A 17,540-nucleotide genomic window follows, 5' to 3' on the forward strand; every position below is an offset into this window, starting at 1 on the left:
ATAATTTAATTTAATTTTAGAGACAGGGTCTCACTCTGTCGCCCAGGCTGGAATGCCATGGAGTGATCATATGCTAACTGCATTGTCAAACTCCTGGGCTCAGGTGATCCTCCTGCCTCAGCCTCTAGAGTAGCTGGGACCACAAGTATTAGCCACCACACTTGACTAATTCAATTTTTTTTTTTTGGTAGAGACGAGATCTTGTTATATTGCGCATGCTGGTCCTGAACTCCTGGCCTCAAGTGATCCTCCCAAAGTGTTGGGATTGCAGGTGTGAGCCACTGTGCCTGACACGATTGATCAAAAAATTTTTTTTTAATTACTATTGTCAGTTTTGAAAAGTTTCTTTTGGCTTCACCACTTATTACTGGTCAGGTATTGTAAAATTTTAGGATTATTGTGTTAAATTTGAGAAAACATATATCACATTTCTTTCTTACATGACCTCCAAGATTTCAGGGCAATTCGAGTTTTCTTGCGCAGCAGTTAATCTTAATGCTCTTTGAAGGATGACACTCATTAACCAGTCTTGTTGTCCCCATCCTCTGCGTAAAGACGGAGCATGTGTTTTATGTTATCTTTGTCGATGCCAATACATCATGTCAAGTCAACAAGAACTTTACTTCATTTTTCTGGGTGATTCTATCATTTACTCCTCTTTAATAATAGGATGATTGGATAACCCAATCGCTTATTCATTACTTTTACTCAAAATTCTGTCTTGTTCTTAATGGTGTGACCTGTGTTCTGTTTCAACAGAGAACTCACTGAGAGTTAAAGGTCAGGGTACATCAAACATTATGAGAGGCGGCTGGGCACACGGGCTCACACCTGTAATCCCAGCACTTTGGGAAGCTGAGGCAGAGAGATCAGCTGAGGCCAGAAGTTGGAGACCAGCCTGGCCAACATGGTGAAACCCCATCTCTACTAATAATACAAAAATTAGCTGGATGTGGTGGCACACACCTATAACCCCAGCTATTTGAGAGGCCGAGGCTGAGAGTTGCTTAAACCCGGCAGAAGGAGGTTGCAGTGAGCTGAGATCATGCCACTGCACTCCAGCATGGGGGACAAAGTGAGACTTTGTCTCAAAAAAAAAAAAATTCATGAAAGGCCACCGGATTTGTTGGAAATGCACTAACCGTGACCATCCTGTGTGTTCTCACACACGTGCTTGCTGTTTGTGGAATTGCAACACTGAAAGGTACATTTCAGTGTCTGCATATACTGTTTTACTGGAACACAGCTATGCTTATTCTACATGGATGCTTTTGTGCGACAATGTCTGAGTTCAGTAATTGCATTAGAGGCTACATGGCCTACAAAACCTAAAGGATTTGCTATTTGGCTCTTTACAAAAAATTTGCTGACCAGCTACCCTCCTATGGCAATAAGTAAAAGATATACTCACCCCTTCGGCCTCACTGAAGCAATGACCATTTTTCAGTCCTGAGTACATACCAACCTGTAGACTGCCTCAAGACTTACCTCCCTGCTATTCCTTCTGCCTGGAGCATTCTTCTCTTTCCTAGCTAGTTTTCCTTCTGATCCCATTCATTCTTCAGACAATATCACCTAATAAGAAAAGACTTCTCTGAACACCTATCTAAAACAGGTCCTCCCTGTTCTTCTTCTTTTTTTTTTTTTGAGACAGAATCTGTCGCCCAGGTTGGAGTGCAGTGCTGCGATCTTGGCTCACTGCAACCTCCGCCTCCCAGGTTCCAGTGATTCTCCTGCCTCAGCTTCCCGAGTAGCTGGGATTACAGGCACTCGCTGCCATGCCCTGGATAATCTCTGTATTTTTAGTAGAGATGGGGTTTCACCATGTTGACCAGGCTGGTCTCAAACTCCTGACCTCAAGTGATTTGCTGGACTTGGCCTCCCAAAGTGCTGGGATTACATGTGTGAGCCACTGTGCCCGACCCTTCCTGTTACTCTTCACCACAGTTTCCTGCTCTTTTCCATGATGGTCCTGCCCATGGTTTCTAATGATTGATTGGTCTTCTTGTTTAAAGTTATTGCCCTCTTTACTCTGTAAACTCCCTGTCAATAGAAACTACACGTCTTATCACGATAGGTAAAAAACATGTACTCCGAAGTCAGATGGCCTGGATTTGAATCCCGGCTCTGTTACTTATAAGTCATGGAAGCTCGAGTAAGTCATTTCTCCTCTCAGCTTCTCAGTTTTCTCATCTGAGAATGGGCGCAGTCATAGTAACTATTGCATTAAGTTCTGAAGGTTAAATGAGTTGATGCAGATAAACCACTAAGAACAATGCCTGGCTTATCATAAGCATTAGAGAAGAGTTAGTTATTAATACTCAAAACTGTATCTTCAAGGTCCAGCACAAAAGAGCTGAATGAGTATCCCTTTAACAAGTGAAACTTTTTTTTTCTGAATGAAGCATTTGTGGAATGAAGGTTTTATCTAGATGAAAAAATAAGTATCTCATATCTCTCATGCTCTTTAATCATATGCTGCTGTACTGAAACATTATGGGCGTCTAATTTCATTTATCACATGAAAGGCAATGATTCACCTTGACTTACAAAACAAAGTCGAATCAGTAATGCAAGAGTTTGAATTATTTTTTAAAATTAATCCCGCCTCCCTCCAAGACTCCCCCAGGATCTGTATTAGTATGCCATGGCCAGAGTAAAACCTATAAATATTATGAGGCCTACATTACTCAGCTGTTGCCACAATAATGCAAAAAATCACTCCAAGACTCAGTGGCTTAAAATGGTAATTATTTATTCTCACATAAACATTTGCAAGTTAGCTGGGGTTTAGATGACCTGGGGTGGTCCGGGCTGGGCTTCAAGTTATGGGCTGAGTCCAAGTTTGCTCCAGGTGTCTTCCATCTTCCTTGGACGCAGGCATGTGTATGCATCTCAAGGCAATGTTGGAAGTGCAGGAGAGCCAGGCCCACTGTGCAAATCCACAGTGACCTTGCTGGCATCATGCTTGCTAACATCTTACTGGCCAATAGTCACATGGCCAAGTCCAACATCCCTAAGTCAGGGAAGGGTATTCCTCCAAAGTGGGGAGGAGTAAAAATTTTCTGAACACAAATCCGAACTATCCCAAGACCTGTACCCAAATAAAAATGAAAACAAAACTCAACTAAAACTTAAAACTATGTCTTCCAAAGGGACAAAAAAATCTGTATGTTGAAACTTAAATTAACTTTCCTGAATTTTCTTGTTGCATCATTTGGCCAGTAAGGCAGGAGCACGGTGTACTCTCTGCTTTTCTGGTCCTTGAAGCATGTGCTTCGTCTGCATAATGGGCCAATCAGAGCTGTTTGTGTTTCTGTCCTAGCACCGCCCCCATGCAGCAGATATTTGATAAAGTTGGTGGAAGGCAATTATTGAATTCTATAAATATATGGCAATTGCATCAATGCATGCTATATTTGTTTTACAGAAATTTAAGGTCGCTGTAGGTATTGTGCGTTTCTACATCAAAGCTTCAAAAATAGTTCCGGGGTGTGGAGGTGCACATAGCTTCTACTAGCAATACACACACTCTGGAGCACTCCCGGGAAGTCGTGGCCTCTGGGTTTTCTGTTTGTTTCTCTGTCTCCCTTGCAATGTAAATGAAATCACTTTCTCAGCCTGATCATTGCTCGAGGGAAATGCATGCCTGGAAAATAATCAACAGAGAGGAGAATGTAGACAAGTAAGTAAACAGTTTAATGAATATAAAATAAAATGTGAATTAAAGCTGGCTTTCAGAACCTACCATTATCCTTTCATCCACTGTTTATTCAATAATTACACAGTCAATTACAACTTGCATAAAGGATTTTATATACCTATTAGTCTATAAATATCTACAGTATATGCGTATTTATAGATAGGGAGGAGAGGATCGTGACTGAGGAAAAGTGTTCTGACAGAAATAACTGCAAATACTGCAAGGTTGAGCTTCTACCAATGCTAGTTTTTCCTGACCCAGGAGAACTCACATAGTGTTATGAATTTTAATATCACAGCAATTTTTTATCGAGAACCTAACAGGAGCCACACATTGGATTAACCGAGAAATCTCTCTGTATCTATACTCATATTATTTCTAACCCATGTGACACAGCCACCATATATCCCATTTTACAGAAGAGAACACTGAGACTCAGGAAGCAGTTCGAGCCTGTGTTTGAACTCTATTATGTTTCACGAGAGAATAGGCCTGTGATGAAGTTTGGCTACCCACCTGTGTACAGAGAGGGCCGATGGAAGACAAACAATGCAGGCATGTTGATATCCATGTGGCTGTCGCATTTTTTGTGTGCCAGGATTAATGTAATAGAACACTCGGCATGGGAAGCCACCCCGGGGCTGCTCCTGTATATATTTTGTTACATATTCCCTTCTGTTTCCCTTCAGTCATTTAACATAGAGCTGCTTTCACTAGGAGGACGAGAATAGGCATGGTGAGTATGTCTCCTGGATTAGCAGGTGCCTCTGGTTTGAAAATGTTCATTCTCAGAACCATCGGTGAAACCCAGAGATGAAATCTTACAAGCTAATGATAAAGCTTCAAGTAGCCACCACCATGGGAAGGACTTAATTATGTGATGTTTAAAGCAGTGTCTGTAGATTACACAGATATGGTGTCTCCTTTCTGTCTGGCGCATGCCTTACAAGGCACCTTTATTGAATCATGACTGTTAGCTTTCCTTGGCTGTGTGTTAGGGCCCTGGAAGCTTCTATTCAGGTTTAGCTATTATCCACGCAAAGATCGTTATTGCTCTCTTGTTTGTATTTTAGCCTGGAGATTTGTCAAGGAAAGAAAAAACAATTAGGTAACTGTGTAATGACAAAAGAGCAATTTGGTTTGAAAAGTCTCAGAAAACAGCTATTTTTTTTTTTTTTAACTTCTAGGGCATTTCTGCTTTTTTGAAAACAAAATATGTTTAGGAGAATCTTTGTTTTTACAGATACAAAATAAAGCAAGAGGGTTTCTGCCTTTCTAGTTAAAGAGCAATCTTTAAAAGTCATCCAAGAAAAGTTGGCTCTGTTTTCTGAATTGCTATTTGGGAGAACAAAAGAAGCAAGGGAAAGTTTGACTTGACTTCCTCTACAATTTGTTTATATCATCGGAGCAGAAAGAATCTCAGGGCTCAGCTCTCCACTTCCTGAATGAAGAGAGAGAGAGAGAGAAAAAAATGCCCGTGTGTCAAATTCATTGAGATGTGCAAAGTGATCAGCAAAAATCCTGATCGACTGTAGCCCAAATGGCAAAGGAAGGATATTCTTCAATTCAGCTGCTATCTGGCAGGAGAGCTGCAAAGTCCTGATGGCGAGTGTCACCAAATACCTCCTCCTCTCCTCCCCAGCCACAGAAAGGACAGGCAAGGAGGGTGCAGCCTCTCCTGGCCTGTTGCTATGGAGTCCGGCTAATCCAAGACAATGTTTCAGTCGGTCCAATCCAAAGACAGCAGTGGTAGCAATGGAATAGCATTGAAATTATAAATATTTACTTGAAAATAATGCTCAAGCCAGACTTAACTGAAATGATAAGGTCCTGTTTACTTCTCTTGGTAGTAGCCAGCTGAAACAACCAAACCAGTTAAGCAACATTTTTTTTTTTTTTTTTGGTCAGGTATGTACTGAATCACTGGCAGCAAACTTCTGGGATTTTAGGAGAGAGCTTTTCTCTCTCTCTCTCTCTCTCTCTCTCTCTCAATTCTGGGCAGAATGCTTATTTTTGTTTCGTTTTGTTTGTTTTAAGGAAAACAACAACAGAACTTGAGGCTGGCTGAGTTTATTAGATTACTGATTATCACTGTTAGTTTCCCGCTGCTTGTGTTTGTTGGGGGTGGTAAGGGAGATGAGGACAAGAATTCAGATGAAAAACACCCAGGCTTTTCTCTTCTTCATGAAATCCCCCCTGTGAGGTTTTCCAGCTTGCCTTCCCATAACTTGATTCTGGTGAGGTCTGCCATAGCTAACCTATTAAAGAGAACATTGAAATTGGTGGGTGAAAAGGGTTAAAAATACAGCTTAGCAGTGAATATATTCGGGTTTAGCACCCTTACTGGAGGCTGTGATTTCACTGGCCTTGGAATACCAGAGGGAATTGCAAAACGTGTAGATAGAATGAAGAGATAGAGTGCAGATAGAGTGGGGACAGAATAGAGTGGTAAAAAGAACCAGGCTAAGGGTGGCTACTTCCCTCTGATGGGTGGGTCATTCTTGCTAAAGTGGGTTTCTTGGTGAATTACAGTGGCAGCTCAGAGCTGGGGTAAGAGGAGAAAATGCCATCCAATAAGGCTGGAGGCAGTTTGAAAGATGAATAATATAACATGCAGTGATTTCAAACTTCATGCTTTCTTATTGAAAGTTTTTCTTCCAGTTTGGAAGGCAAGTTTCAATCGATTCTCTTGTCTAATCCCTGCTTCCTGCCAGGCTGCGCTGTTGCTGTTTTCAAGAAGAAACCTGGGCCTTGATTTGAATGCTTCAAACACTCAGTGCTCAATTAGCCCTCTTTTGAATCCTCTCTGACGGTTGGTTAAATATGGGTCGAAAGTGCTTTTTTAAAGTGGAACTGATCTTGGGTTGAGGTAACTTAATCTTCTGGTGTTAAGACGCTGAAAAATAATGTTTTAACGGAACAATTACTAGAAGACATGGAAATTGCATTAGGCTCGTCTGTCCAGTTCTATTTTATAGACATGAACATTTCAAAGTACAAAGGGCTATTCTATAAAAAGGACACTTGGCTATTCTTTATAAAGGTTCCCCTTGTACTTTTATAGAATGTTTACAAGGTTAATAAGTATGCTTTTTTTTTTATCACTGTATATTTTAAATGGCCCAACGACTGCTCCCACGTTGATTTGAGAATCATTGAAACTGCCTGAATGGAGCAGGGGTATCCTTTGTTTCCCATTGATTTGGAAACAAAAGACTCAGGGGGGAAAAAAAGTTTAGTTTGCTTCTGAATGCCATATGCAGATGAACGTTCTGCTGATAAAATACACCAAGGATCTGAAAACTTTTTCAAGTCTTAGAACAAGAAGGTTACTCTTGCAGTCACACTGCATGTTTGAACCTGCCTTCCATTTTTCATTTCTCCCATTGTGCCCTGGGCTACCATGGGATTACTTAAGTCACACACCCAAGTCTTCGGAAAAAAATAAACAGCAGTCAATAGAAGAGAACCACCATCAATCGAGGCAAAAGTTGTCTGCTGTTTCTTACTTAGGAAATACCCCATGGACATCATCAGTAAATAAGGTCCCCCACTTTCCCCCTCATCATTTTTCCCAAATTCTCTATATCCAAGATTCTCATCCTTGGCGCTAGTATTTACGACTAGAACATTCTTTATTGTTGGTGGCTGTCCCGGGCAGTGTAGGGTGCTCACCAGTATCTGGTGACAGTAGCTGTTCCCTCTACAGTCATGAAAATAAAAAATGTGAAAATTGAGAGCTGGGCACAGTGGGTTCACCTGTAGCCCCAGCTACTCAGATGGCTGAGGCAGGAGGTTCCTTTAAGCCCAGGAGTTCTAGTCAAGCCTGGGTAATGTAGGAAGACGTTGCCTCTAAAATATATGTATACACATATATATTTTATATATATTATATATTTAATATATAATATATTATGTATTTAATATATGATATATTTTATATATAATATATTTAACATATAATATATTTTATATAATAAATTTATTATATATTTATATATAAATATATATATAAATATATATTTATATATTTATATATTATATATAACCAAAATTTATTATATATAATAAATTATATATAGTATATATAATTTATTATATATAATTTATTATTTATATATTATAGAATATGTTTTATATAATACATATGATATATAATATATATGTATTATATAATACATATGATATATTACATATCATATGTATTATATATTACATATCATATGTATTATATAATACATATAATATATTACATATTATACATATTATATAATACATATAATATATTACATATACGTATTATATAATACATATATATTACATATTATATGTATTATATAATACGCATAATATATTACATATTATATGTATTATATATAATACATATAATATACATTACATATTATATAGCGCATATAATCTTTATATATTAATAACGCATATAATATATTATATATTATGTAACGCATATATTATATATTATATAATGCATATAATATATTATATATAATACATACAATATATAATATATTGTATATATAATACATATATAATATATTATATATCATATATTTTATATATAATATATAAAATATATATTTTATATATAATATATAAAATATATATATTATATATTTTATATATTATATATAAAATATATATTATATATATTTTATATATAATATATAAAATATATATTATATATATTTTATATATAATATATAAAATATATATTATATATATTTTATATATAATATATAAAATATATATTATATATAAAATATATATTATATATATTTTATATTTTATATATAAAATATATATTATATATATTTTATATATAAAACTAAATGTTATATATTATATAATGCATAAATTTATATACAAATATAATTATACATAAATATAAATATCTAGAATATAGCATATATGATATAGATCATATATATCATACTATATTATAATATATATTATAATATATAGTATTATAGTATGATATATACTATATTTTATATTATATACTATATACTATATTATATGTATCATATATTATATTATATATAGTACATACTATGATATGTATCATATATGATATATAATATATTACATACTATATGATATATATTACATACTATATGATATATAATATATATCATGTATAACATGTAGAATATACACTATATAATTTTACATATAATATAGTATACATATTATATATAAGTGTGCAGCCTAAGCAATATGGCAAAACTCCGTCTCTACAAAAAAATTAGCTGGGGGTGGTGGTATGTGCCTGTGGTCTCAGTTACTCAGGAGTCTGAGGCGGGAGGATCACCTGAACCTGGGGAGGTCGAGGCTGCAGTGAGCCACGACTGCACTTCAGCCTGGGCAACTGAGTGAGACCTTGTCTCAAAAAAAAAAAAAAAAAAAAGTAAAGTGTCAACGTTGCCAATGTTTCCAAGAAGGGGAGGTGGGGGGTTGGCTTCTGGTTGGGAAATACTACTTGAGAACCAACTGCCCACAGACTCCTGCTTGAGAAAAGAAGAGGTGAGTTAAATGCTCAGCCAGTTATAATGAAAACAACTGGTTACAAAATAGTACTTTTAGTCAGAATTCATAGAGTTAGAACTTAAAATAGACAAAAGGAAAGGGAAATAATGCATCAAGGGACCCAGAGATCACAGAATAACCAGCCCTTCATTTTCAGGTGAGGGCCTCTGTGGGAAGGTGCGTTCCAAGCCACACAGTTGGAATTTGAGCGAACTGAACCAAGGCTGGGCTTTTGTGTTTGCTGTTTAAACAGTGTGTGGTTTTACTCACCCACCATAGTGCTCCTCCTACTGGTGGGCACCTTACAGTAGGCTGAAAACAACGTGTCTCACTGTCCTTTTTTGTTTGTCTCTGAGTATTTTTCCTTATGATCTTGAAGTAACATTTACTTAATTTGCAATGAATGAAAACAGGCATGTACAGCAATCGTTTAAAAAGTATATTTTATGAGGTTTTGTAAGGATAATAGATTAAAAATTATTGTAGTGACTGTAAATAAATATGGCTATAAACAGTTAAATTCTTTTTGGCATATAAGATACATCTTTGCTCCTTTAGTAGGTATAGTTTACATCAACTATTTTATTATATATCTAAAAAAGAGAAGCCATGCCCAGAACCACATATTCCAAGTCCTATAATCATAAAGGTAATACTAGTGATGAGTGTTTCATGTTTACTTTTTAAAAAATAAGTTTTGAATTATGAGCTGTCCTGAGCAATAGCACAGGTGGACAGAATAGCATCACAAACAGTCCTGAGCTCAGCACTCTGCTTGACTGGTTTTGAGCTCTCCTGTTTCAGGGTCTTTTCAGGTCCTTCTGGCCAGCAACCGTCTTTCCTTTGCAGGGCTCACACCTTCCTTCCTTCATGCAAGCCTCTGCTGAGATGGTATCTCTTCGGACAGGTCTCCTGACTGCTCTATTTGTAGAGAATGCAACTCCAAAATGTATTCTGTATAATAAACAAAAAGCACCCTCCATCTCCCCTGGTCACTCTTCATAGCACTTATTATATATTTGTTTGACTTATTTATTGTCTAGCTTATCCAACTAGAATCCAGGCTGTGACTCGCTGAGGGCTTTGTTTTGTCTACCAATACCCAGAAGGATGCCTGTTATACTGTAGGCACTGAGTAAATATCTATTGAATAAAAGTATTATTGCCTGGGCAAACTTTGTAGGCAAGAGCAGGCTAGTAACAGTTTGGTGTAGGTTGATGAATTCTTACACTCTGGTAAATGACCTTTGTCTTTTTAAGTATAATAATATTATGTTTAATGTTTAAATGGCTTAACACGACAAATTATATTTCCAAGAGTTAATCATTTATCCATCTTAAATAACAGGTCTTGTTTTCAGTAGAGAAAAGTTTAAGAAGAAAAATAAAAAATTGCCTTTCAGCCTACTGATCAGAGAAGCCCTAGTGACACTTAAACAAGCAAAAAAACAAATAATAAAAACACGAGTTTAGGCTGCGGCTGCTCATGCCTGTAATCCCAGCACTTTGGGAGGCTGAGGCAGGCAGATCACCAGCCTGGCCAACATGGTGAAACCCCATCTCTACTAAAAATACAAAAATTTGTCAGACGTGGTGGCACATGCCTGTAATCCCAGCTATTCCGGAGGCTGAGGCAGGAGAATTGATTGAACCTGGGAGGCGGAGGTTGCAGTGAGCCAAGACTGGGTCACCGCACTCCAGCCTGGGTGATTGAGCGAGACTCTGTCTCAAAAAAAAAAAAAAAGTTTAGAGTTAGAAACTTAAAATTTTATAGAAAGGTACAGAATAAAAAGTGGCAGATGTTCCCCTGTGTACTTTCTTGTTCCTTTCATAAAAATAAAACTCCTGTAACTAATTTCTCATGGATTGCTCCAGAAAAAATTTTCTATGCCTATAGGCATAAATTTATCAACAAAATACACATTCTCTTAAATTGCTTTAAAGATACACACACATGCACGTGCACTTCCCAGAAGTTTCTGTAACAACCCTTGCACAATTTATACTTAGATATTTATTTGCACAACCATATTGTGAATATCACCTCCATCTGTCTGCCTGTCCCCTGTTCCCTCCCTAGTGCCTGGCACGCAGCAGGTAATGACCTATTCGTTGAGTGAATAACTAAACTAGTACATCCTGGTTTAACAGAAGGCACTATGCTTTTATTAATGCACCCTGACAAACAGAATTCTTATACCACTAGTTAAGTTCTTCAAGATTCATACTCAATGAATATTGATGGTTTTTTTAAAAATTGATTTTGTTCTAGGTGCTTTCACATGAATGGGATCCTCAGGCTAATCTCCTGAAGTGGTTATTTTAATTCCTGTTCTTCAGATGAGAAAATGGAGACTCACAGAGTTAAAGCCAAATTATATAATAAGAGCTTAATACTAGGAAAAGGTTCTAGGCCTTTGTGCCCTACTTATATTTCTAAGTCTCTTCCTTTCCGCTAGTTTCAAAAGTAAGAATGCTATGAATGTTTAAGCTTAGCTCTGAATACCAAATATTTCTGTACAGTCTGTCATGCTACAAAGGTTCATTTCAAATCTAATTAGCCCAGCAGATAAAGCAAGGAGCTGAAGACTCTAAATAAACCACTAACAAACAAAAAACACCTCTAACACAAAAGAAATCTCTTGATGGTGTAAAAACTAAGCAATGTGGCTTCTAAGAACGTGGCTTCTGAACAGCTCAGAATCAAAACACAGGAAGTAAGCTGTTAATGGCACAATGAAATGAATAAAAACTATTTTGGGGGTGAACCAGAATTTGCTCTCTGCTATTTACTGGTCCGTGTTCAAAGTGGGGAGAGGGGCCTTGGGGTCAAGAGTTTCCCCAGTAGCCCTATTTCCAAGAAGAAATAGCCAATACACAACTCTGTAAAAAAATTAAAAAACATGGAATTGCACACTTAAAATGGATGAATATTATGATATGTAAATCATGTCTCAAGCTGTTAGAAAGAAGAAAGAAAGAAAAAGCAAGCAAGCAAGCGAGCCAAATTTAATGCGGTTTTACTTTGCCAGCTGTCAGCTGGTACAGATTTTGGTCGTGTGTGGTGTGTGTGTGTGTGTGTGTGTGTGTGTGTGTGTGTGTGTGTTTAAAAAATGTGGCCTGTGATCCAGAGCATACCAGGATGTGGGAGACTCACAGGTTACTGTTTAATATTATATAGAAAACATGTGTGCAGAGCCAAGGAGGGGAAAACAGTTCTCTAATCAAAAGACAGGACTAGGGCTTCCTGAGATGTAAAAATAGATGAAAAAGGTGAATCTTTTGTTCTGTGGGTGTTGCCACAGCGTCACCTACTAGGGTGAAACTGCAGTGTGTACCACTCACCTCCCACTTATAGCTGGTCCGTTGATTCCGTTGACTCGGAATAGCAGCCTTGTTCCATCTGCTGGAGTCAGAGGTTTATGGAGGCAGAAAGTGTATGGAATTATTTCCAAAAAAAATAATCACAGGAACGGGGAGAGGGAGGGAGGAAGAGAGAGAGAGAAAAAGAGAGAGAGAGAGAGAAAAAGAGAGAGAGAGAGAGAAAGGAGAAATGAATTTTCAGAATAGAATGAGGTTGGCTGTGTTTGCATTAAAACATTTAAATGAACACTGCAAAAGCTATAAACTGATGATTCCTTAAGAAGAGCTGACTGTTGGGATTGGACCAGAAAAAAGAACCTCAAAAGGGAAGGGATGGGCAGGAGGGAACTTGCTACTGAGAGGAGTAGGGTTTGCAGGTTTGCAGTTATACCTGTTGCTGTGGTTTGATGCCCCTGTGACTGCGAGGCAAGAAAAAGTAGGTGGGACGTGAGGCTCTCTGCCAGCCAAGGGGCCAGGGGAGACCCCACACACACTCTGCATCAGCGCCTCACCACAGGAAGGAGGATAAGGACAAACAAGCACCCTCTCCATGCCAAACAACAAAACAAAACGTTCTTATTCAATGTAAAAGGAAAAAAAAAAACCCAAAAAACAGGTAAGAGATTTCCCACCCTCCCCCCCCCCTTTTTTTTTTTATGAGCGAGAGTTTCACTCTTGCCCAGGTTAGAGTGCATTGGTGCAATCCTAGCTCACTGCAGCCTCAACTTCCTGGGCTCAACCAATTCTCCCACTTTAGCCTCCCAAGTAACTGGAACTACAGGAATGGACCAGCGTGGCCGGCTAATTTTTTAAATTTTTTTGTAGAGACAGTTTCATTAAGTTGCCCAGGCTGGTCTCACACTCCTGGCCTCAAAGGCTCCTCCCACAGCACTGGGATTACTGGCATGAGCCACAGTGCCCAGCCAACTGAGGTAATTTTTTTTTTTTTTTTTTTTTTTTTTTGAGACGGGGTCTCGCTCTGTCACCTAGGCTGGAGTGCAGTGGTGCAATCTCAGTTCATTGCAATCTCTGCCTCCTCAGTTCAAGCGATTCTCCTGTCTCAGCCTCCCAAGTAACTGGGATTACAGGCACACACCACCATGCCCGGCTAATTTTTGTATTTTTATAAGAGATGGGGTTTCACCATGCTGACCAGGATGGTCTCGATCTCCTCACCTCGTGATCCACCCGCCTCAGCCTCCCAAAGTGCTGGGATGACAGGCGTGAGCCACCACACCCGGCCTCAACTGAGGTAATTTTTTGAGAAATTCTGGGCAAATGCCCTCACTTACCACTGATCGTAGGTTTAAAAACGCCAATAAAACTTGTTTATTGCTTAAGACTAGGGCAGTAGTTACCCTGCTGGGGAAGTGATAGAAGGGGGTGCAGAGGTGTCCCTTTGTGAAAACCCATCAAGCTGGATACTCCTGATTTTTCCACTACTGTGTATCTAGCAAATATTTGACTTTTTTTCTTTTACAATTTTTACAAATATTGTTTATTTTAATGAAGCTGGTGTAGACAATGTCCATTTAAAACCCGATATCCCAGGCCAAAAAGTACAAATAAAAAAGAGCAGTATTCTGTTGTATTCATTTCTGCATGTATACCTTTATTGATAATGAAAATCAGAACTTTTCTGGGATCTTCTGACAAGATTAAGAAAAAAAAAATCTTCAAATGTCTTTTCTTCAGGGAAGCCATCTTTGGAGTTAGTCGTTACTCTCAACCTTATCTGTCATCTTGACTTAACCTGATGCTCCTTTTCTTTTGGTCCAGACCCTCAAATCTTAAAAATAGCTTCAAGTTGTTAAGGAGAGGTCATTTTTCCACAGCTCAGTTCTCTAAAAAACTTCCATCTCCCACCAAAAGTCATAGTCCAGGAGTGAAACAATCACATGGTTGAACATCAGGGCCAACTGGAAAGTCATTATGAACACTTGCATTGGTCAATCTTATCATCTGAAAATGTACAGTCCTGAAAAAGGTGGCCTCTCTGTGCACACATAATTTTTATAAAAGGAGAGGGCAATATGAAGAGGCCTGAGCCTTGATCACCAGAAATCAGCATAATGAAAACAAACAATAATGAATAATGAACACCAGAATTCAAATTACCAGATGTTTTAAAGAGATGGAGTGCCTGTTTTCAATTCCGTTTTAAATACCATGCTACAAAAGAACTATTTTAAAAAATAAAAAAGGATTGAGGGAAAAGGAAAAAAAAAAAAAGAAATGTCTAAACTGTTGAATGACCTCCGATTTGTTCCTGATAAACCTCAATCACATCTTCTTCCTCCATTCCCAGTTCTTCTGGAGTATGATTATCAGCAATTCTCTGACCTTCAAAGAGAAACCTGAGGGAATTCACTGGAACGCCCTGTCTCTGACAGTACGATTTCTTGAGCTTCTTGAGAGGTGTTGTCATTTTCACTTTGAAATGAATCTCACTGCTATCCTGTCCAATAACCCTGAGTTTAATATCTTCATCTTTTATCTTATCCCCCAAATGCTCAGTTGAAGGTTTTGCCTCCTGGTCAGACATGGTGATGGGGCATTCACCTGCAGGTCTCCGAACAGCAGCAGTCTCGGCGTAGGCAGAACCTCGCTCTGGCGTTTACAATGCCATCTCCCTTCGTCACAGCACGACACCATGGCGGCAGTCACTTCCGCTATGCCTCACGACACTTCCGCTATGCCTTGCATCACTTCCGGTGCTCACTTCCGCTAGGCGCAGAGAGGAGGGAGGGAGAAGAGCTAACTTTTTTTTTTTTTTTAAGTACCGATACGTATTCCCTGTTCCTGCTTCCTCATCAATTTCAAACTTAACATGACCCAAAGAGAACTTGGGTTCTCTGTTCTCAGGGGCTGCCAGCCATCTTTTCCCAGCCTCACTCCAACAACTTCAGCACATCCTTGATTCTTCTTTCTCTAATCTCCTCACCCAGTCTGGATAGCCTGTTGTCTCTCCCTCTAGAACAGGTCTCAAATCTCCTGGCTTTACCCCATCTTCATCGAGCTGGCCGAGTCCATGTAGTATTTTGGCTGGACAACTGCCACACACTCCCAGTTGGTTTACCCACTGCTTCACTTGTCTCCCTCTCCAGCGAATCCATTCTCCATTTCCATTTTATTTTATTTTATTATTTTATTCTATTTCATTATTATTTTTTGAGACAGAATCTCGCTCTGACACCCAGGCTGGAGTGCAGTGGCACGATCTCGGCTCACCACAACCTCCGCCTCCCGGGTTCAAGCAATTCTCCTGCCTCAGCCTCCTGAGTAGCTGGGATTATAGGCATGCGCCATGATGCCAGGCTTTTTGTATTTTTTAGTAGAGACGAGGTTTCACCATGTTGGCCAGGCTGGTCTCAAACTCTTGACCTCAAGTGATCCGCCCGCCTCAGCCTCCCAAAGTGCTGGGATTACAGGCATGAGCCACTGCTCCCGGCCCCCATTTCCATTTTATAAGAATGGAAATCAGATAACGACATTCTCCTTCTGTAAAACCTCCCCATGGCTTCCCTTCACATTGAAAGAACCACCCAGGCTAGGGAGAAGCCTTCTGGTGTCACAAAAGAAAAGCCATGGCCACCTCCCCTCATCCCTTCCCTCCTCCCTCTTGGTCATTGTGTTCTGGTCTCCTTCTGTCCCTCCAACATGCGTAGCTCATTCCTTCCTCGGCGACTTTGCCTTGCTGTCCTCTGTCCCGGGTCTCGGCCCTAATGTCTCCTCGCCACAAAGGCTGTCCCTGGTCACCTGTGTGGTTGCCACTCACCGTCTCATCACCTTCGAAACCCCTGTCACTGCTGGACATGTGATCTTACCTCTTTGTTTTGTTGTTTATTGGATGTTTCCCTCATTAGGATATAAGTGCCCAGAGGGGCAAGAACTGTCTACCTTACACTACCCTACACTACTTCGGGTGTATAAAAACAATTTGAATGGTCACATGCTTAAAACCCGATTCCTGAACTTCCCATTCCCACCGTCACCGCCTCCCTCCTGTCCTGATCCTCTCCTGGTCTTCCCCTCTCAGCGCACGGCAACTCTATTCCTTCAGTGGCTCAGACCCAGATATTGGAGGCGTCCGGGGTGCCCCTTTTCCCCTCACATTCCACACTCATCCTGTCCGCACCTTCAGTTGCCTTTACCTTGAGAGAGCCTGAGACCACCTCTGTGTCCTGCTTCCGCCCTGGTCTGGGCAGCCACAGGGGTTCCTGGAGCTTCCTGCAGTCGCTGCACTTACTGTCTCTACATCCCCCTGTGCCCTCCTTCAATCTAGTCTCTGGAGTGCGGTTATTTGAAAATCATTTCCAATGCCACATCTCTTTCCAGAGTTCTCCAAAGACGGCCAGCTCAGAGTGAAATCTAAAGCCATTTAGTCACATCAGCCCAAATGCCCCTCTCTGACCGGCTCGCCCACCTACCATCCTTTTCCTTGCTTATTCCACTTTGGGGACACTATCTAAGGGCACGCCTCTGAGGCCCTGTGAGTCTGCTGCTCTCTTTCTGGAAGGACCTCTCCCAGATGCTACTCAGTGCTCCCTTCCTTGTGGAGATCTCTGCTCAGTGAGGTCCTCTCCAGCGTCTCCCTTTAAAATTGTCCCCTCGGGACAGGAGCTGTGGCTCCTGCCTGCAATTCCAGGGCTTTGGGAGGCCAAGGTGGAAGGATCACTTGAGCCCAGGAGTTCAAGACCAGGCTGGGCAAAATGGTGAAACCCTGTCTCCACAAAAAAATACAACACTTAGTCAGGCATGATGGTGCAGACCTGTGGTCCCAGCTACTCTGGTGGCTGAGGTGGGAGGATTGTTTGAACCCAGGAGTTGGAGGCTGCAGTGAGTTTTGATAGTGTCACTGCATTCTGGCCTGGGTGACAGAGTAAGACCCTGTTCTTTTGTTTTGTTTTTAAATGCCCCCTTATAC

At 39.8% G+C, this 17,540-nt stretch overlaps 1 protein-coding gene across 1 annotated transcript; it reads right to left on the reverse strand.

Annotated features, from left to right (window-relative positions):
* Positions 1-2,738: 2,738 nt before the first annotated feature.
* LOC117977235 (small ubiquitin-related modifier 5) lies at positions 2,739-16,589 on the reverse strand. Its single transcript, XM_055104752.2, has 3 exons — positions 12,596-16,589; positions 4,220-5,961; positions 2,739-3,649 (listed from the first exon to the last, which is right to left on the reverse strand). Exon 1 carries the CDS (start codon positions 15,156-15,158, stop codon positions 14,853-14,855), a length of 306 nt encoding a protein of 101 aa, XP_054960727.1. The 5' UTR covers positions 15,159-16,589; the 3' UTR covers positions 2,739-3,649; positions 4,220-5,961; positions 12,596-14,852.
* Between the last annotated feature and the right edge of the window lie 951 nt (positions 16,590-17,540).

Source organism: Pan paniscus, chromosome 21, assembly GCF_029289425.2.
Source record: "Pan paniscus chromosome 21, NHGRI_mPanPan1-v2.0_pri, whole genome shotgun sequence".
Classification (NCBI taxonomy): domain Eukaryota; kingdom Metazoa; phylum Chordata; class Mammalia; order Primates; family Hominidae; genus Pan; species Pan paniscus.

Coding starts and splice junctions, on each gene's coding strand:
- LOC117977235 (XM_055104752.2), bottom strand. CDS start 15,158: ATGTCTGACCAGGAGGCAAAACCTTCAACTGAGCATTTGGGGGATAAG.